The following is a 22,285-nucleotide window of genomic DNA, read 5'->3' as shown; positions in this document are numbered from 1 at the left end:
ATAACTGCAAAATTGGACTAGGACAGACAAGTCCTTATGATTCAGAACCACATAAAAGATTTTCACAGATATAAACAAAAATAACAAGAAAAGAAAAATTCAGATATGCATTCAAAATGTGGGGGTTTTTTTGGAAAGAAGGGGGCATATATTGTACTATGCTCGCTGTACAGATTTACATCAGAGAACTTCTGAAAGAAGAAAAAGAGAATGAAATAAAAAGTTACCACAGCAATTAAATGTATTGTGAAAATAAATGTCAGTCAATAAGCAGCGACCATAGCTCAGTGGGTAGGAGGCTGGTGGGTTTGAACCCAGCCCAGGCCAGCTGAAACAATGACAACTGCAACAACAACAAAAATAGCCAGGTGTTGTGGTCGGCGCCTGTAGTCCCAGCTACTTTGGAGGCTGAGGCAAGAGAATCGCTTAACCCCAAGAGTTTGAGGTTGCTGTGAGCTGTGACGTCACAGCACTCTACCCAGGGTTAACAGCTTGAGACACTGTCTCAAAAAATAAATAAATAAATATCACTAAACATACTGAACCCTGTGTCAAATTCAATCTATTAATATACAGCAGAACCTCTGTTGTTGACCACCTCCTACATCAACCACCTCAAGTTGACCTAATTTTCATAAACTGGACATGCACCACATATATGTTTATCAGTATGGTAGGCCTAAAGTTCTTTTTTTTTGTTGAGACAAAAACTTTGTCACTCACTTTGTCACCTTAGGTAGATTGCCGTGGCGTCATAGCTCACAGCAACCTCAAACTCTTGGGCTTAAGCGATTCTCTTGCCTCAGCCTCCCAAGAAGCTGGGACTACAGGCACTCACCACAATGCCCAGCTATTTTTAGAGATGGGGCCTCACTCTACCTCAGGCTGGTCTCGAACTTGTGAGCTCAGGCGATCCTCCTGTCTCGGCCTCCCAAAGTGGTAAGATTATAGGTGTGAGCCACCGTGCCCAGAGGAAGGTCTAGTTCTTATGTTGATCATCTCTGTATGTTGACTACTTTATTACAGTCCCTCAGGTGGACAACTTACAGAGGGTCCGCTGTGATTGTAAGTTTCATTACAGGAGAACAAGAAGAGCTGGGGAACAGATCTTCCCTATACAAAATAATAAAGTAATAATAACCATCCTGATTTCCTCAACAGGAAGCTCAAACATTGTCCTGAACTGGAACATTAAACTGTTTTAAAATAAATTAATTCAAAACTTACTGTATAAGTTCAATAGTGTCCCACAGAAATTCATGTCCACCCAGAACCTGTGAATTGTGACTTTATTTGGAAATAGGGCTTTGAGGAGGAACAAGCTGAGGTTATACTGGTTAAGGAGGGCCCTAATTCAATGACTAATGTCCTGACAAGAGGGAAATTTGGACACAGAGACATATAGGGAGAATAGCAGGTAACAACAAAGGCCGAGATTGGAATCCTAAGGAATTCCTACATTCCTAGCATTCCTACAAGCAAAAGCATACCAAGGATTTCTAGCAACCACCAAAAAGCTAGGAGAAAGGCATGCACAGGTACTTCCTGAGCCCAAACAAGGAATTAGGCCAGCCAACACTCTGATTTCAGATTTCTGGCTCCAGAACTATAATAATAAATTTCTATTGTTCTAAGGCAGCAAGCTTGTAGTAATTTATGTGATAGCAGCCCTAAGAAACTAATACACCCAATTAATTATTATTATGGAATAATTATTATCATTTGCAATAATAGAAATATATCTTCAAAAAAAAAAAAAAAGAAAGAAAGAAATATTTATCTTCACCCTGAAAATTGAAGAAAAAAAAGTTTTACCACTGAAAGTTACTGGAAATATTGTCCTCTCCATCTCTGGTACTGCCCCTTTTTAGGTACTACCACAATACTCCAATGGACTATGCACTTTGCTCTCCAGCATCAACGAGCATAATAGGAGCTCAGTTCACCTCAGCTGATATCCAACAACCTACTAAAACCCCACATCTTTGTTGAAATCCTCCTGCTGGAACAGAAGTCTAACACACAAAACTATAGGTTTTAAGAAGTCAATCTCCCAAATGCAGAATACAAATGCCTACATACAATAATTAAGAAAATGCCATGAAGGCTACATTGAACAGTTTGATGAGAATATTTCAGATTGTATATGAAACCAGCCCTTGATTGCACTAATGTACACAGCTATGATTTAACAATAAAAAAAAAAAAAAGAAGTCAATCTCCCAGATTTAAAATCATCATTTCAAATTTGTAACATACTGATAATTTTTTCTAACATTAATTACTGGTAAGTTATGAATTTCTATTTACCTTCCTATCAATTCTGAGTTTCACAAAACATGATTCCTTTAAGCCCAAATTTATTTCGATCACACTCAAACCAGTGCAAATATGCATGGCTGATTTAACATAGCAGTCTGACACAATAAGACAATTTCTAGGGTATTTTCAGAGTGGGTAGATATTTTTCCATTTTATCAACCTTGTATCTGCAGCATGAACTAAAAAGAGGTGTCACATAGGAAAGATAAAATTTAGTCCCATTTATTTCCTACTAAATTGTGTTACCACATATCTAATTACTTGAAATACCCAGAAGTGAATTCATATTCTACATAGATATTCCTTTGATTAAAATATAAACCAGTACAAATTAATACATCTCCAATAACTGAATACTATTAAAGAATTGTCAAACATGAAAATACTGACCACTGGCTTGGCGCCCGTGGCTCAGTGAGTAGAGCACCAGCCACATATAGCAAAGGTGGCGGGTTCAAGCCTGGCTGCTAAACAACAATGACAACTGCAACAAAAAAATAGCTAGGCATTGTGGCGGGCACCTGTAGTCCCAGCTACTTGGGAGGCTGAGGCAAGAAAATCACTAGCCCAAGAGTATGAGGTTGCTGTGAGCTGTAACACCACAGCATGCTACCAAGGGTGACATAATGAGACTCTGTCTCAAAAAAAAAGAAAAGAAAAGAAAGGGGCAGCACTTGTGGCTCAGTCAGTAGGGCACTAACCAATATACCAAGGGTGGTGGGTTCAAACCCAGACCCAGCCAAATTGCAACAAAAAAATAGCCAGGTGTTGTGGCAGGTGCCTTAGTCCCAGCTACTCAGGAGGCTAAGGCAAGAGAATCACCTAAGCCCAAGAGCTGGAGGTTGCTGTGAGCTGTGACACCACTGCACTCTACTGAGGGTGACAAAATGAGACTGTCTCTACAAAAAAAAAAAAAAGAGAGAGAGAGAGAAAGAGAAGAGAAAGAAAGTACTGACCACAGGGCAGCGCCTGTGGCTCAGTCGGTAAGGCGCCGGCCCCATATACCCAGGGTGGTGGGTTCAAACCCAGCCTAGCCGGGCGTTGTGGCGAGTGCCTATAGTCCCAGCTACTCGGGAGGCTGAGGCAAGAGAATCGCCTAAGCCCAGGAATTGGAGGTTGCTGTGAGCTGTGTGAGGCCACGGCACTCTATCGAGGGCCATAAAGTGAGACTCTGTCTCTACAAAAAAAAAAAAAAAAAAAGAAAGAAAGTACTGACCACAAAAAAGTTTTCTAGATTGATTTTCTAGAAAGGCTTGCCTCTCTTTATACAAAAGGCATTATCGACCTACCTTGTTTTCGAACATCTTCTACAGCAGCTACAAGCTCCTCCTTGAGAAATTGACTCTCCTTTGCAATTTTATCCCCCTTGTCCAAAAAATTCTCAGTTGCTTGTTCAACAGATGCAGCCAAAACATGGGCCTTCTTAGAACGACCTCTCTTCTTATTAGAAGGCCCCTTACTGTTGGTGTTTACCAGTGTTGTAACCTAGAAGTTTCATTTTTTAAAAGTTAAACTGCAGTCAATTAAAATGAATATGATAGAAAAACATCTTTAAAGATGATAATAAGTTATTCATAAGGAAATGAAACATCACATTTATAAGATTCAAATAAGCATTAATATACAACTCTCCATACTTGAGATACATAGTAATAGCACTATGTTTAGTTTCTAAAATAATTTAGCTTCCTCAATAGGTAAGAAATATGATACATATTTTAATTCCTTAAATATGATCACTGGATTTAATTTTACAAATTAAAAATGATTAGAGCTGGGTGCAGTAGCTTACACCTATAATCCCAGCACTTTGGAAGGCCTAGTAAGGAAGATTCCATGAGGACAGGAATTAGAGACCAACCTGGGCAACATAGCGAGATCTTGTCTCTACAAAAAATTAACAAATTAGCTGGGCATGGTGGTGTGCCTGTAGTCCCAGCTATGTGGGAGGCTGAGGTGAGCTATGATCTCACCACTGCATCCAGCCCAGGCAATACAGCAAGACCCTTTTTTAAAAAACACAGATGTCTCTATTATATGTCACTAAGATGTTCCAAAAAGAGTAATAATGAAGTTAGCTGTACACAGAGGTCACATTTTACTACTGTTTTCAATTCTGCAAAATGTTTTAAGATAACTTACTTCTAAAGTCTTTTATTCACACAAATCTCAGCAATTACTTAGTAAAGGATTAATGAATTCCTTAATAAAGGAATGATTGCCCAAAGAAGCCTACAGGGATGATGCTTTATGTCCCAGAAAATTAATCATCATTAATACTCATAATACCAGATAATCTGTAGGTTGAAGATGGTTAAGATTTGTTATATTGTAGATGTGCCAAAAGACTCATGTTCTTTCTCTCACATAATATACATTCTCTCATACATTCTCATTCTCACGTAAACTATGCCAGATCATAAAAGTACACAGCTACTTACTAACAGTTAATGAATATCATAACATTGTGTTACTTGCAACAGAACACACCAAACCTAAATCCTCAAACTGAATATTGCTAATTAATACTATACAATGAAAAGTGTAGCAAGCAGAATAAGAAATCAAGGTTCCATGTTCTGTCTTTCTTGGGCTTTTTCCCTCTCAAGAAGGGTGAAGTATCCAGAAAGTATGGACATTTGCAAAGTTGCACTATATACCAGTAACCCGTTATTGGCAATGAGAATGAAGGGCAGCAATGTGCTCTAAAGGGTTAAATAAATCCATGCATCAATATTTAATTACTAGCAGAGCCAAATCACCTAAGTACTATCAACCTAAACTCAACCACTCAAAATAAGTCTCTGAATTAAATAATCTTGTTTCTCTATTTCTTACCCAGGTCTACTGCTATAGAAATACGTCACAACAACTATGTGTTTATGTTTTCAGACTCTCACCTGTGTAACAAGAGGCTCCAACAGTCTTTCAACTGCCAGAGTCCTGATCTCTAGACTTTTGGGGTCCCATTTGAAGTTTATGTTGCCTGTGTGGACAGCAGTCATTTCTAAAAAAGATACAAAAGCCAAAGTCAGGTAAACATCAAACACAAATAAGAAATAAATAACAAATCTTCTCCCACTTATTGCATATCAAAGGGGGGGCGGTCAGGAAACTTTTTTCCCCATGTCCCTGACACCCCTACCTTAACTTTTCCATTAGAATAAAACTTGCTTGGCTTTTCAGTGTTGCTGGGAGAGCTTTATTTTTTTTTTCCTACAGGGATTTGATATTTCCTGGGTTTTATGTTAGGAAAGCGACATTCAACCACACAGAAAAAATATTAACTACCCTGCACATGAGGGCCCAGTAATTCTTTTTCTTTTTTTGGTTGCAGTTTGGCCGGGGCTGGGTTTGAACCCACCACCCTCGGTATATGAGGCCGGCGCCCTACTCGCTGAGCCACAGGCACTGCCCATGGGCCCAGTAATTCTTATAACCACTTATATTTAATGATTATGAGTTTATAAATACTAAAGGAACTACAAGAAGGCATTCCTAAATACACAGAACTTTCCCTCTGGGTTTTTTTTAGCACCAAGATGTTCCTACTTCCAGTTTTTCCACTCTACTTTCAGAAGCAACACAAAACCTAAAGGGATGACCGTTACTTTAAAAGAAAATTCTTTAAAAATACACAAGATCCTGATTTTTCTTACTCTACATTTATACTACTATATTAACTAAAGGATATGCTTTACTTTTTCTTTCATGGATTCTTAGAGAATTTCTTGTCTTATTCTATTAAAATACAATGCTTAAGTTTGTTGCCCTCTGCACCTACAGCTTTTGTCACTCATAGCCAGAAGAAATTTCAAGTCATACTTAGTCAAATATCACTGTATTAGCATCAAGGGAAACTTCCATTAGACAGGGGCTTCAAGATGGGGAAAAAAATCATATCCAAATAAAAAGTAGTTATTGTTTCCTTTTAAAAGTAGTGCGTTAGGCTGGGTACAATGGCTCACGTCTGTAATCCTAGCATTCTGGGAGGCCAAGTTGGGTGGATTGCCTGAGCTCATGGGTCTGAGACCAGACTGAACAAAAGCAAGACCCCATCTGTAAATTAGCCAGGCATTGTGACAGGCACCTATAGTCCCAGCTACTTGGGAGGCTGAGGCAAGAGAATCGCTTGAGCCCAAGAGTTTGAGGTTGCTGTGAGCTATGACACCACAGTACTCTACCAAGGGCAACAAAGTGAAACTCTATCTCAAAAAAAAAAAAAAAAAAAAAAAAGCATATTCTTATTACCCATAAATGCAACTTTTAGAATTTTATTCTAAGGGAAAAGTTAAGGTCGTGTAAAAACTTGGACACAATGATGTTCACAATGGCATCATTAAAAATTGTAAACTACCAGCGTGACACAGTGGCTCAAGACTGTAATCCCAGCACTTTGGGAGGCCAGGGTGGGAGGATCACTTGAGGCCAGGAGTTTCAAACTATGTCTGCCTAAGCAACATAGCAAGACACCATTTCTACAAAAAATACGAAAAGTTAGCCAGGATGGTGGCATATGCCTAAAGTCCCAAGTATTCAAGAGGCTGAGGTGAGGATATCTCTTAAACCCAGGAATTTAAAGCTGTACTGACATAGAATGATGCCACTGCATTCTACTCCTGGCAACAGAGTGAAATCCCATCTCCAAAAATAATTTTTAAAAACTATTTCTATATACGTATAAATTTCAAAAATTTCAAAAAAAGAAAAACAAGGCCAGGTGTGGTAGCTCATGACTATAATCCTAGCACTCTGAGAGGGCCAGGCAGGTGGATTGCCTGAGCTCAGGAGTTCAAAACCAGCTAAGCAAGAGCAAGACCCCATCTCTAAAAACAGCCAGGCATTGTGGTGGGTGCCTATGGTCCCAGCTACTACTCAGGAGGCTGAGGCAAGAGGATCACTTGAGCCCAACAGTTTGAGGTTGCTATGAGTTATGATGCCCTGACGCTACCAGGGCACAGAGTGAGATTTTGTCTCAAAAAAAAAAAAAAAGAAAAGAAAAGAAAGAAAGAGGAAAAAACGAAAAAGAAAGAAAAGAAAAAAACAAAGTTTGCCAGAGCCCAGGTCTTTGTTTCTACTAAATACCACTTGTTTCCCATTGAAAGGAACCAAGGCTCCTTTGAGAAAAGGGCTTATTCCAGATCAAATGCATCCTACTATGCAGAAAGCAAGTAAAGGTATAAGACTAACAATCATATTAAAAAGACACAGGAACCAAGGGCTCCCACCAGCCAAATTTAGGACAAATTGGGTATTAAAGAGGAACAATTGTAACTATTTATAACTAATCAACTAAACATCCTATGACTACAAGAGAGGCAAGAGAATTGCTTGAGCCCAAGAGAAAAGAAAGGGAATAGGAAGGAATTTATTTACCAAGAACTTCGGATAGAATTAGAAAATAGTCATTGTGTAATCCCCACTGTAATAACTGATCCAGATGAAGATGATCGATAAATGGGTTTTTGTTTTGTTTTTAGAGACAGTCTCACCTTGTCACCCTCGGTAGAGTGCCGTGGCGTCACAGCTCACAGCAACCTCTTGGGCTTAGACGATTCTCTTGCCTCAGCCTCCCAAGTACCTGGGACTACAGGCGCTCGCCACAACGTCCAGCTATTTTTTTGTTGCAATTTGGCCAGGGCCGGATTTGAACCCACCGTCCTCGGTATATGGGGCCAGCGCCCTACTCACTGACCCACAGGAGCCGCCTGATCAATAAATGTTTTATTCACTAGGTGATGGGCGTAGTAGGTAGGCACCTATAGCCCTAGCTATTTGAGAGGCTGAGGCAGGAGGGTCGCTTGAACCTATGAGTTTAAGGTTGCTGCCAGCTAGGCTCAGGCCAGGGTGTGCTAGCTCAGTGGTTTTCAACCCTTTCATATAGTTCCTCATGTGGTGGTGACCCCCAACCATAAAATTATTTTCACTGCTACTTTATAACTGTAATTTTGCTACTGTTATGAATCCTAATGTAAATATCTGATATGCAGGATGTATTTAGGCGACCTCTGTGAAAGAGTCATTCGACTCCCAAAGGGGTAGCAACCACAGGTTGAGAACTGCTGCTAGCTACAGGCAACAGTAAGACTCCATTAAACATTCGGTGAAAGGCTCTTGGGAAACAGGATATGTGTAAGGTGCCAAGAATCAGCCAACAGGTTACTTACAAAGGGCAAGATAAAACTATCATGTTAAGATCTAATGGTTATTATTTTGAACAAATAACTAAAGTTGGCTCGGCACCCATAGCTCAGCAGCTAGGGCGCCAGACACATATACCGGGGCAGGTGGGTTCGAACCCAGCCTGGGCCTGCCAAACAACAATGACAACTACAACAAGAAAATAGCCAGGTGTTGTAGGAGGCGCCTGTAGTCCCAGCTACTGAGGCTGAGGCAAGAGAATCACTAGAGCCCAAGAGTTTGAGGTTGCTGGGAGCTGTGTAGCCATGGCACTCTAACCAAGGGCGACATAGTGAGACTCTGTCTAAAAAAAAAAAAAAAAAAAACTAAACTTAGCATTGCTAATAATGGGACATCAGATAAGATGTGTCTAATGCGATGAATTAAGAGTACTATCACCAGGGCAGTGCCTGTGGCGCAAAGGAGTAGGGCGCTGGCCCCATATGCTGGAGGTGGCAGGTTCAAGCCCAGCCCTGGCCACAACTGCAAAAAAAAAAAAAAAAAGTACTATCACCTATAAGTATTCCTGATTTTTACAAAAATTTTAAATGTTTAACCTGAGTCTAATGAAGCCTCTACCAGTTAATTCAAAAACCTTTTTTGTGTATGCCACGGATCCCTTTAGCAGTCTCATGAAGCCTATCCACTGCATTGTCCAAGACAAATAGAGCCACATATGTAATTTAAAATCCTCTAGTAGCCACATTATAAAAAGTAAAAGAAAACTAGCAACATTAATTTTAATATTTTATTTAACCCAAAATATCCCAAATATATTATATATATAATAATAAATTATATATATAATTTGGGATATTTTTTAAATTATAAGAGGTATTTTACAGGCATACCACATGTTCAAAATATCATACACATGTTTTTTACACATATGGCACATCTAAATTCAGATGAGCCACATTTCAAGTGCTCAGTAGCTATGTGTAGCTAAAGACTACTACATTGGATACAGACACTCTGCAGAATGTCTTTTAAGTGCATGAAATCCAAATAAAAGGATTAAAAGGAAATATAGTAGAACCTGCATAACTGACCACCTTCCCTACATTAACTACCTCCTTATATTGAACTAATTTTCACAGACCAGACATGCACCACAGATACATCTCAGTATATCGCAGGCCTAGTTGCTTATGTTACTCACTTCCATGTTGGCCAGTTTGTTACAATCCCCTGGGTGGTCAACTTAGGGAGATGCTCTATACATATACTGAAATAAAGTTATAAAAATAGGACGGTGCCTGTGGCTCAAGGAGTAGGGTGCCGGCCCCATATGCCAGAGGTGGTGGGTTCAAACCCAGGCCCAGGCCAAAAACTGCAAAAAAAAAAAAAAAAATATATATATATATATATATATATATAGTTATAAAAATATTTTACAAACAGTGAATATGTGATATTGTAATATATATGTTTCTTTTTTAACACATAAATAAGATCTCGCAAGAAGTCAAATAACTACTTTTATGTAATAATGAACATACACCTTTCAAGATAACATAATAACCATTTTTACAGATGAAAACCACTGAGATTCCTATTGATGAGAAAAAGTTACAGCTAAAAATTGTAGTTTGTTGTCTACATTAATAATAGAAGGAAATGCTACATTCCTGTTAGAGGGTAGCAAAACCAAAGACGAAATTTTTTCTTTTCTTTTTTATTTTTGAGACAGAGTCTCACTTTGTCACCCTCCTCAGAGTGCCATGTCATCATATAGTTCACAGCAAAACTTTTGGATACAAGCAATCCTCTTGCCTCAGCTGAGACTATGGGCACTCACCACAATGCCCAGCTGGGGATTGTGAGATGGGGTCTCACTCTTGGTCAGGCTGGTCTCAAACTCCTGAGCTAAGGCAATCCACCAGCCTTAGCCTCCCAGAGTGCTGGGATTACGACCGTGCGCCACCGTGCCTGGCCTTTTAAAGATGAAACTTTTTCAACCCAAATCCACAAACTTAGATTCAATTTCAAGTTTTTCAGAAAGACAGAATACAGAAGCACACTGAGCAACATCAAGAAAAAAACAGACAAATTGAGAATGTAGAGCTCTCTACAAATCAAGATGGCCTTATCTTTCCAAAAAGCCAATATATGGTGGAAAGAGTCGGGAATCTTTTCCAGATGAAAAGACTCAAGAGATACAAGGATCTAGGCTACACACAGTGGGTCATACCTTAAAAATGACTGAGATTCAGGGCAGCGCCTGTGGCTCAGTCAGTAAGGCACGGGCCACATATACCGAAGGTGGCGGGTTCAAACCCGGCCCCGGCTGAACTGCAACCAAAAAATAGCTGGGCATTGTGGCAGGCGCCTGTAGTCCCAGCTACTCGGGAGGCTGAGGCAAGAGAATTGCTTAAGCCCAGGAGTTGGAGGTTGCCGTGAGCTGTGTGATGCCATGGCACTCTACCAAGGGCCATAAAGTGAGACTCTGTCTCTACAAAAAAAAAAAAAAATGACTGAGACTCCAAAAGCATTTGCTTATGTGGTTAAATCTATTGATATCTACTGTATTAAAAATGAAACTGAGGCCAGATGCAGTGGCTCGCACCTGTAATCCCAGCCCTTGGGAGGCCAAAGTGGGAGGATCTCTTGAGGCCAGGAGTTCAAGATCAGGCTGGGCAATGTAGTGAGAGCCTATCTGCATAAAATTTTTTTTTTTTTTTTTTTGTAGAGACAGAGTCTCACTGTACCACCCTCGGGTAGAGTGCCGTGGCGTCACACGGCTCACAGCAACCTCTAACTCTTGGGCTTACGCTATTCTCTTGCCTCAGCCTCCCGAGCAGCTGGGACTACAGGCGCCCGCCACAACGCCCGGCTATTTTTTTGTTGTTGTTGCTGTTGCAGTTTGGCCGGGGCTGGGTTTGAACCCTCCACCCTCGGCATACGGGGCCGGCGCCCTACTCACTGAGCCACAGGCGCCGCCCTGCATAAAAATGTTTTAAACCCAGTGGCGTGAGCGTGGATGCAAGAGCATCTCTAAAAATGGTCAAGCATTGTGGCACATGCCTACAGTCTCTGCTACTCAGGAGGATAACTTGAGCCCAGAAGTTAGAGGCCAGCCTAGGCAACACAGTGAGATCCTGATTCTTTTTCTGGAGACAGTCTCACTATGTCGCCCTCAGTAGAGTGCCACATTGTCACCGCAACCTCAAACTCTTGAGCTTAAGCAATTCTCTTGCCTCAGCCTCCCAAGTAGCTGGGACTACAGGCGCCCACCACAATACCCAGCTATTTTTTGGTTGTAGTTGTCATTGTTGTTTGGCAGGCCCGGGCTAGGTTCAAACCTGCCAACTCCGGTGTATGTGGCTGGCACCCTAGCTGCTGTGCTATAGGCACCAAGCCAAGATCCTGATTCTTAAAAGAGAAGGAAAAAGGCATGCTTATCAACTTATAACTTGTTTCCTCATTTGTAAATTAAGACTACCAACTACTCCTTCAGAAAGCTTCTGTGGAGATTAAATTAGGTAAAACAGATTATGGTTCACTGAATAATACATGAGTCCATGCTACAATGAATAAAGAAGGAAAAGTTCTACCAAACAAAAGAAAACCAACCAGCTTGGTGCCTGTAGCTCAATGGCTAGGGCATCAGCCACATACACCAGGGCTAGGGCAGGTTCAAATCCAGCCCAGACCTGCTAAGCAACAATGACAACTACAACAACAGTAACAAAAAAAAAAAAAAAAAACCCAGCCTAGTGTTGTGGCGGGCGCCTGTAGTTCCAGCTACTTCGGAGGCTGAGGCAAGAAAATTGCTTAAGCCCAACAGTCCGAGGTTGCTGTGAGCTGTGGTGCAAAGTGAGTCTCAAAAAAAAAAAAAGAAAGAAAAAGAAAACCAACCAATAAACGTGGAAAGAATAATATATTTAGAAAAATCACCATTTAGGAACCATCACAGTAACAGCTGATTCAGACAAGAATCAAAGAATGCTAACCAAGAAGATAAAATTTTACTGACAAAATGAGTACACAGTAACTCCCGATTGGTTGTTTATGACAAAGGGGGAAAATAGTAACTTTACAATCTAGAAATCTGCAGATACTACCTTAACCAAGTGATCAAAATTAACATCCCTACTAAGGACACAAAGAGACATCAACATACCTAAAGGAGCTCAGGAAATTTCACTCCAAAATATGACTCCTTGGTATAAAGAGTATTTTGAATTACAGGCCCTTTCAGATCAAAAAAAGATTGGAAAAGGCTTTCCCTCTATCTGTATAACCCAACTGAAAGATCAAACGAACAATGGATTTCCCTTCCTCTCTCAGTTATCTCAATATGTGGTAGAATCTTCACAGTTGACCACCTGCTAAAGTTGACTTAATTTTCATAGACTGGACATGCACCACATGTACTTATCAGTGCAGTAGGCCTAGTTCCTTTTTGCTGACCACCTCCATATGTTGACTAGTTTGATACAGTCCCTTGCGTGGTCAAACTTAGGAAGGTTCTACTGGATAGCAGTAAAGCAGATCAAGAATGCAACCAGATTTGGCCCAAATCATTTAAAACATAATACCTGTCCTCTCAGTTAATTTACAAGTCAATCTGTCTCCCCCATCCATTTATCCTCCCTAGCAACTGTTTACCACCCCTAAACAAAATTATCTATACTTGTCTTATCTCCCCTGTCCTCTAAAAGATGTGTATAAAAATATGTAGATCCTATTTGGCTATTGAGTAATCACTCTGTGATTCTCTCCACATGCATGGTAAATAAACTTTTATTAAGCTCATCTTTCAACAAACTTTTCTGGGGAAAGGACAAGTTTCCCCCCACCTCTACATACCTCTTGATATGATACACTGAGAAGGATAAATCATCACTCTGTGGTACTGTAACACAGCAAATAGCTCGATGTTTTTTGTCTTGGAAACTGAAATCTGAATCCCTGCCTTGACTAGTGGTGAGGGGCAAGGGAGTGATTTCTGATTTTTGCACTACAGAAGACGAGCTTGGCACCTGGCTCCTTAACAGCCTGAAGCACTGAGGTGCAGAGATGCAAACTGAAGGTAGGCCTCCCAGGTGGAAGGAGGTCATGGTTTTGTCTTCAATGTTCCAGAGATGGAACATTAACTATAGTCAAATAACAGTAGGCCCTCCCTTTCAAAAGCTCTGGGTTTCTACTTACGTCCAGGAAAGATTGGTATTTTGAGAAATGGTCTGCCATTTGTCCACCTTCGCTGGCAAAGTAATAAATTTCCCTTTCCTTCTCAAAAACTACTTGTTCTCTTTTTTCTGATGAGGCTTCAAGAACAAATACTTTTGAAAACAGCATTTCCTCCCAAAATTACATAACCACAGGCGGCGCCTGTGGCTCAAAGGACTAGGGCACCAGCCCCATATACCAGAGGTGGCAGGTTCAAACCCAGCCCTGGTCAAAAACTGCAAAAAAAAAAAAAAAATATATATATATATATATACACATATATATACACACACATATATATACATACATACATATATATATATATAACCACAATCTAGTCATAAGGAAATATCACAAAGTAAGGGATATTCTACAAAGTAACTGGCCAGAGTCTTAAAACATGTCAAAGCCAGGAAAAACAAAGATAAATTGAGAAATTCTTCTAGATTAAAAGAAGGTAAAGAGACTTAAATATAATGAGTTTGGACTAAATCTTTGCTGGGAGAAGGAAAATAATTTGAGAAAACTGATAAAATTTGACTATAAATTCTGAATTAGATAAGAAATTTAACACCGATACTATTAATATTCTTCATTGCATTATGGTTATCCAAGCATCAAAACATTCTAGAATCACTAAGGATAGAATTTGGTTTCTCCTAATCTGGTAACACAGTATGCCAGATTCCCAAGGAATGTTTCAGTGCAGATAAGCAAATTTGCTCTCTATACTCATATGTCAGACTTACACTTTGGTTTTTAAAGGTTATTTGTCCACTAAACTGACCAACCCAAGTCAGTAAACAAGAGATGGAATGCTCCAGATTGCTAAAGGGCTGACAACAGCTCCAGCAAATGTCATCAAATGTCACAGATAAAGACATTTCAGAAGAAATTATTTGCCCCATGAATCCTCCATAAGCTAGCATTCCAGAGACATTGCATTGACACAAATAAAACGTAGAACCTTTCAGATTATAGAGGAAGGAAGCTAAGAGGTAACTTAAGTAAGGCTATCTGTAAGTAGACATGTGAGTATATGTAGCCACATTTGTGTTTTTTTAAAAAGTATAACATAGAACAATTCACTTTCCCAAAGAAATTCACCCTTCCTTTTCTTTAAAGATAAAAGGTCTTCATGGTCTTTCATTTTCATAATTTTGATATTTTGAGGTACAAAACAATTTCACTTCCTTAACTAAAAAGAAAAATAAAGTATAACCACAAAATAATGAATTGCAAATGACACCTGGCCTCTCCAGGTTGAATTGGGTAGAGGGAGCAACAGAACTGCAATCAGAAAGCTTGTAGCCAGCTGCCCACCAACTCCAGGCAATCTTCGCCATGCAAACACAGAGTTACCACATCATCTGACTTTTCAAGAGACGCCAGATGTGCAGAGTTTTACATGAAATCTCCCAACTTTAAGGTTAGCAGTAACTTTCAAAAAATCTTACTGTGTAAGACAAATATGTGTACTGTGTGCCCTACTGGTCAGACACCACCTACAATCTCTAAACAAGATTCTCCCATAAGGCTCTTCCTATTCTACCAGAACTCCAGATCCTTTTAAGTAATGTCTCTGAGGAGATCCCCTTTTCACTCTTCAAAATTCACCAGATGGGGCCAGGTGCAGTGGCACTTGGGAAGCCAAGGCGGATGGATTGCCTGAGCTCACAGGTCTGAGACCAACCTAAGCCAGAGCGAGACCTTTGTCTCTAAATATAGCCAGACCTTGTGGCTGGCAACTGAGTCCCAACTACTCAGGAGGCTGAGGCAAGAGAATCGCTTGAGCCCAAGACTTTGAGGTTGCTATGAGCTGTGACTGCCTTAGCACCTCTATCAAGGGCAACAAAATAAGACTGTCTCAAAAAAAAAAAAAAAAAAAAAAAAAAAATTCAGACTCAGGCTTCCCAGTAAAAAGGTCAAAACAAAGGACTCAATCACTCCCTTATATTGAGAAACTTGAAGTGCAATGAAAATTGAGAGCTCATACAGTATATTCTCAAGACTTTCAACAACCATGATGGAAGCCGAATATCCCAAGCAGTACCTTTAGTCAAAAGTGTCAAGGGGCTCATTTTCACCCTTTTTTTTTTTTTTCCTTCACTTGATCTCTTCTTAATCTGTTCAAGCCACACTGGCCTTCTCTTTCTTAGTCCTTGAAGATACTGCCTCATCTCTGTGTTACTTCTTCTGGAATGTTCTCTTCCCCCAGATAATTGGTCATGGTTTTGTCATCAATGTTCTGGTTGACTGATTCTTTCAGATTTTGTCATCAATGTTCTGGTTGACTGATTCTTCCAGATTTAAGCTCAAATGTTATCAAGACAGAACCATCTTTTAAAGGCCTTACCTAATTCTATTACTATTACCCTGCTTAACTTTCTTCCTAGCTCTGCACTGTCTTATTACTTATTTATAACATTACTGCAGTTTAAGTTTTATCAAGGCAGCACCCTGCCAAGAGTGACACCAAACATTATTAAACTATACTATGGGGCCAAGTTATTGCTGTTGGTGACCTCAGTCTTCTATTGATATCTGGTACCAGCTCATCACTAACTTATTCTCTGATCTTTTGGCAAATTACTTTGTTTGTCTGGAACCCTGGCTTTATAATCTACAAAATGAAACAGGTTGAATTTTAAGCTCCAAGTCTTTCTAGCCCTGAAATTCTATTGCTCTTTTCAATTACGTTATTTCAACAGCCTTTGAATTGTTTTATTAAACTTAATTAAATTTCCCAGGTTTAGCATGTAGCCTTTCTAGCTATATTTTACACTTAAGGATGCTTATGTTTAAGCCATGCTTATGCTTTTTTATATCCCTTAAGTTGCTGGCTAGGTGCTTTATGCAGGTCACACACAGTATTAGTAGAACTGAATTTATGCAACATGATTTGCAAATATTTATAGGCCTACCAATACAAACCTCCTGCGGTAATCTTAGTCAGATCTTGTGGTATTCTACAAATAATGGTACTGCTTAGAGTAACTAAACAAATAACTTTTAAACTCTGGCAATTTCTAGTTTTCCAATTAACTTTCAAGAGCACTCCTTCACAAGATCTATTATAAAATATGCTACAGTTAGCCAACCTTAATGAATTACAGCAACCTTAGGTTTGTTCAGGAGCAACCATGCTTAGTAGAACTAAATAAAAAGTTAAACTGTAGTTATTCAGTCTTCATTACCTTATAAATGGCAATCCTGGCTGTAAAGCAAAAGTTTCCTATAAATTCAGAAATGGGCAGTCATTTATGATAGAGAAATGGAGAAACAGCAAGGAGATAGAAAGGCTGAGCCGCAGTGGCTCACACCCATAATCCTAGTACTCTGGGAGGCCACAGCAGGTGGACTGCTTGAGCTCAGGAGTTCAAGACCAGGTTAAGCAAGAGTGAGACCCCCCCACGCCACCCCCACTATACTAACAGTAGAAAAATTAGACAGGAGTTGTGGCTGACACCAGTACTCCCAGCTACTTGGGAGTCTGAGGTTGCTGTAAGGTATGAAGCCACAGCACTCAACCCCAGAATGAGACTGTCTCACAAAAAAAAAAAAAAAAAAGGCAAAAAGAATAAAAGAACAGTGAGGAGAAAATGAAAGTATAGTTTCCATCAGAACCAAGAAGATTGATTAGGAGGGGGCAACAGAAAAAATAAAAAGACCAATTAGTGGCAAACTGCCTTATTTCTGCAAAGAGCTACACGCCTTCTCAAAAGATACTAAACATTCACTTAACAACAGAATGACCACCTTGTTCTTAAAATCTGTCTGCTCCGAAGTTTCAGACTGTCCTTACCACGTTACTGAATGTCAATTTTTTTAACAGGAAAGTTAATGAAATGTTAGGATAATTCGTTAAAATGCAAATCAGGAAATTCAGAAATTAAAAGTACCCAAAGCAAAGTTAACTGTCACACTGCACAAGAAACAGGACTGTGGATTACTCAGTGCTGTCATAGCAAAGACACTGCACAAGATACAGGACTATGGATCACTCAATGCTGTCATAGCAAAGCCAGGTCGCATATGCATTAAGCAGAGTTAACACAGCTTTCAGAACCTCAACTCTCAAATCTCCTGGTAACCTCCAAAAAAAATAAATAAAAATTAAGGTAACACTTACTGTACCCTCAATGAATCCCAACAATAAAAAAAAAAAAAAATTAAGGTAACACTTATAATTAACACATACTCTGAAAACTAAACCCTGCCTATCTGACTAAACCTCTTTATCTCCAAAACCTGTCACCTTCTAAACTATAAACCAGTGGGTACCTAGATAAGGGATAAGAAAATAAGAGGTATACAACTCCAGATGGTCCCAAGTAAACCAAAAAAAAAATATTTTCCCGGGTGGCACCTGTGGCTCAGTGAGTAGGGCACTGGCCCCACATACCGAGGGTGGTGGATTCAAACCCGGCCCCGGCCAAACTGCAATCAAAAAATAGCCAAGTGTTGTGGCAGGTGCCTGTAGTCCCAGTTACTCAGGAGGCTAAGGCAAGAGAATGACCTAAGCCCAAGAGCTGGAGGTTGCTGTGAGCTGTGACACCATAGCACTCTACTGAGGATGACAAAGTAAGACTCTGTCTCTTAAAAAAAAAAAAAAAGAAATATTTTCCCCCAAAATACATTCTCTATTTCTTTTTGTTTGTTTGTTTTTGCAATTTTGGCCGGGGCTGCGTTTAAACACGCCACCTCCAGCATATGGGGCCAGTGCCCTACTCTTGTGAGCCACAAGTGCTGCCCTACATTTTCTATTTCTAATTGTAATTACAGTATCATCATCCAAAAAAATCTTAGTCTTGGTCAAACCTGAGAGCCAAAATATAAGTAAAGTAAACCATCTACTGCAGAGTAACTGGAATAAAAGAGCCATCCATCATTTCCAGGTGATCAACCCATCACATACATCATTTTATCTCAGGCATTATAAGGCACACAGTACAAGTTGTCACTTTCCTCCACAGTATACAGACCTATAAGACAAAGGATACTTGGCTAGATCTTAAAAAAAAATCATCAAAAATAAAACACTTTAATCATCCTTGTTTTGTTCCTTTGCTTACTTTTTTTGGGGGGGTGCGGGGGGGGGGTCTCACCATGTTGTCCTCGATAAGAGTGCCATGGCATCACAGCAACCTCAAACTCTTGGGCCTAAGCAATTCTCCTGCCTCAGCCTCCCAAGTAGCTGGGACCACAGGTGCCCGCCACAACACCCAGCTATTTTTTGTTGTTGTTGCTGCAGTTGTCTAGTTATGGGTTCGAACCCACCACTCTCAGTGCATGTGGCTGGCGCCGTAACCACTGTGCTACAGGCATCAAGCCTTCTTTTTCTTTCTTTCTTTTTTGAGACAGATTCTTAGTCTATTGCCCTCGGTAGCGTGCTGTGGCATCACAGCTCACAGCAACCTCAAACTCTTGGGCTCAAGTGATCCTCTTGCCTCAGCCTCCCTAGTAGCTAGGACTACAGGCACCCAGTTTCTTTTGGGGGGGGATTATTGAGGGTACAAAAAAACAGGTTACACTAACTGCATTTGTTAAAGAAAACCCCTCTTATAATTATGTCCCGCCCCCAAGAGGTGTGTCACACACCATGACCCCCTCACCCCCTCCCTCATTCTCTCTCTCCATTCCCCCATTCCCCCAACCCCTACCATGTACTAGTTATCAATTGTCCTGATATCAGTATTGATACATTCAATTCTTGCTTGTGCATTCTTGTGAAGTCTTACTAAGAAGAATGCATTCTACCTCCATCCAAGTTAATACAAAAGATGTAAAGTCACGGGCGGCGCCTGTGGCTCAGTGAGTAGGGCGCCGGCCCCATATGCCGAGGGTGGCGGGTTCAAACCCAGCCCCGGCCAAACTGCAACAACAAAAAAAATAGCCGGGCATTGTGGCGGGCGCCTGTAGTCCCAGCTGCTTGGGGGCTGAGGCAAGAGAATCTTGTAAGCCCACGAGTTAGAGGTTGCTGTGAGCCGTGGTGTGATGTCACGGCACTCTACCTGAGGGCGGTACAGTGAGACTCTGTCTCTACAAAAAAAAAAAAAAAAAAAAAAAAAAAAAGATGTAAAGTCACCATCTTTCTTAGTGGCTGAATAGTATTCCATGGTATACGTATACCACATCTTGTTAATCCATTCCTGGATTGGTATGCATTTAGGTTGTTTCCACAATTTGGCAACTGTAAATTGAGCTGCTATAAACAGTCTACTGCAAATGTCCTTATGATAAAAGGATTTTTTTTCTTCTGGATAGATGCCCAGTAATGGTATTGCAGGACCAAATGGGAGGTCTAGTTTGAGTTCTTTGAGGATTCTCCATACTTCCTTCCAAAAAGGCTATTACTTTGCAGTCCCACCAGTAGAGTAAAAGTGTTCCCTTCTCTCCACATCCATGCCAGCACCTGCAGCTTTGAGATTTTGTGATGTAGGCCATTCTCACTAGGGTTAGGTGATATTGCAGGGCGATTTTGATCTGCCTTTCTCTGGATAATTAGGGACAATAAGCATTCTTTCATGTTTGTTAGCCATTCATCTGTCTTCTTTAGAGATGTTCTATTCATCTCTCTTGCCCATTGATATGAGGGATTATTGGCTCTTTTTATGTTGCTTAGTTTGAGTGCTCTGTAGATCCTAGTTATCAAGCTTTTGTCCGATTCATAACATGCAAATATCATTTCCCATTCTGATGGCTGTCTACTTGCTTTGGTTGCTGTCTCCTTAGCTGTACAGAAGCTATTCAGTTTAATTAAGTCCTATTTGTTTTTGTTGTTGCTGCAATTGCCACTGAAGTCTTCTTCGTAAAGTCTTTCCCCAGACCGATACCTTCAAAGAACTGTGATTTGTTCATTTTCTGCTGTGTTTAGAAATGTGCAGAGACTACTGATGATGGACCCATGCTCCGCTCACTCCGAGCCCGCAAACTCCCGACCAACTCCGCCCGAGGCCCAGCGGCCTCTGTCCCACAGGGCTCCTGGGAGGTCAGGGCAGGGAGCTGTTCTCCCCGGCACGCTTCTGCTCCTAAGCTCTCCTCCTTCCCACCTCACCAAGGCCTTTCTATTTCCGAGGATCCAGGTCTGGTCCTACAACACAAATCCAGATGGAGCGTCCCTCCTGGTACTTAAAACTTCCTTCCTTGGGACTCACCATCCCGCGGAGCTTCGGCCTGGCAAGACTGGCCGGACCCGGGTCCCGCCACTGCTGCCACTGCCCGCCCGACCTCTCCAAGATCCCCGCTTGAGCCTCCGCAAAGCCTCGCGACCGCCTGGTTGTCCCCCTAGCCGGTCGGTGCTCAGCCCCGTAGGCTACACGATCTCGCCCACCAGAGGCCAAAGCCTGGCAAGAAGGGCAATGGGCAACCTGGAAAAGCGCTGGAAGAGAGCGCAGAGGGCTGCGGTGCACATGTGTGAACACGCACACCGCCCATCTATTTTTTTATTTCAGAGACTGGGTCTCCTTGTTCAGGCTGGTCTCCAACTCGTGAGCTCAGGCTTACCACCCACCTCAGCCTCCTACACTGCTAGGATTACAGGCATGAACCACCCAGCCCCGCCCGCTTATTTTCTTGAGGGCACCAAAGGTAATAGGCACAACTGAATGCTAGGCACACCAGCATCAGGAGAGACACTGATTACAAAAACCACTAAGCAGATAGGAGCGCCTGGAGTGCCTGTAAAGAATGCTTGCAGTTGGGGCATTGTGACCCAACACATTCTGTATATATATTCTCCTTGTTGCAGTAATTTTGGGGGATGATCATGATTACAAGTTTATTGAATTGATACCTCCTATGCCTCCAGATCCAGGTAGACATTGTTTCTGGGGGTCAGACCTGTCCCCCTGTGACTCGTGCCCTCCTGGAATCCTACACCATCCAGGCAGAACGTGGAAACTATGTGGCTGATGAGGACATCAACAAAATCAAGCCACATACTGATTTTTATTTTGGGTCCATTAACACCGAGGAGATGGAGGACTTGCTGGTGAATTTCTACAAAGCACATATTGGCACAGCTTCAGCAGAAGCTGATTATCAGTTCATAGAGCACGCCAGGGGACTGCCCATGTACCGCGTTCATCTGCATGAGGCCAAGAAAATCAAGCTGGGCGTGTCTGGCAATGGCGTGTTCATCTATAAGGAAGAGCTGACATTCTGTCGCTTTGACTGGGGTAACATCTCAAAGGTCTCCTGTAAGGGCAGTGAGTTTTTACTCAGACTGAGGCTCGAAGAGAAGAACAAATTTGATGTCACCATTGCATTTGAAATGCCAAGTCCCCAGGCAGCCAAAAGGTTCTGGAAGGTGTGTGTGGAGAAACATACCATTTTCAGACTGGAGCAGGCACCTAAAGCAAGATTTCTCGCCTGGTACAAATTTCAGTACAGTGGCCGGACCCTGGCACAGGTCTGCCAGGCAAACGCCTTCATCCGCAGGGAAACACCAAAGGTTAAGCGTACTCCTCCCATGTACATCTATGCGCCTTTCATTGAAGATGAAATCGGTCCTTTGGACAAGTGCTATGAAGGACGTTCCTGGAGAGATAACGTCAAATGGCCCTGGCGTCGTCATCATTGCCATCGTATGACACAGGGCCGGCAG

At 41.2% G+C, this 22,285-nt stretch overlaps 1 protein-coding gene across 2 annotated transcripts in view; it reads right to left on the bottom strand.

Moving 5' to 3' along the window:
* The window catches only part of CTNNA1 (catenin alpha 1), a 199,525-nt gene that overhangs the window by 157,209 nt on the left and 20,031 nt on the right, over positions 1-22,285 (bottom strand). Inside the window, exons 1-3 of one of the 2 annotated variants that reach the window (XM_053566410.1) lie at positions 9,665-9,774; positions 5,223-5,329; positions 3,612-3,807 (exon numbers count right to left, since the gene is read on the bottom strand). In XM_053566410.1, coding sequence (XP_053422385.1) covers positions 3,612-3,807; positions 5,223-5,327 — 301 coding nt within the window. In that variant the 5' untranslated portion in view covers positions 5,328-5,329; positions 9,665-9,774. Of the gene's footprint in view, positions 1-3,611; positions 3,808-5,222; positions 5,330-9,664; positions 9,775-22,285 lie in introns of those variants that run through there. The other variant, XM_053566409.1, reaches the window with a different exon arrangement.

Source organism: Nycticebus coucang, chromosome 17 (genome assembly GCF_027406575.1).
Source record: "Nycticebus coucang isolate mNycCou1 chromosome 17, mNycCou1.pri, whole genome shotgun sequence".
Taxonomy (NCBI): Eukaryota; Metazoa; Chordata; class Mammalia; order Primates; family Lorisidae; genus Nycticebus; species Nycticebus coucang.
This window is presented reverse-complemented; position numbering and strand designations above follow the sequence as displayed.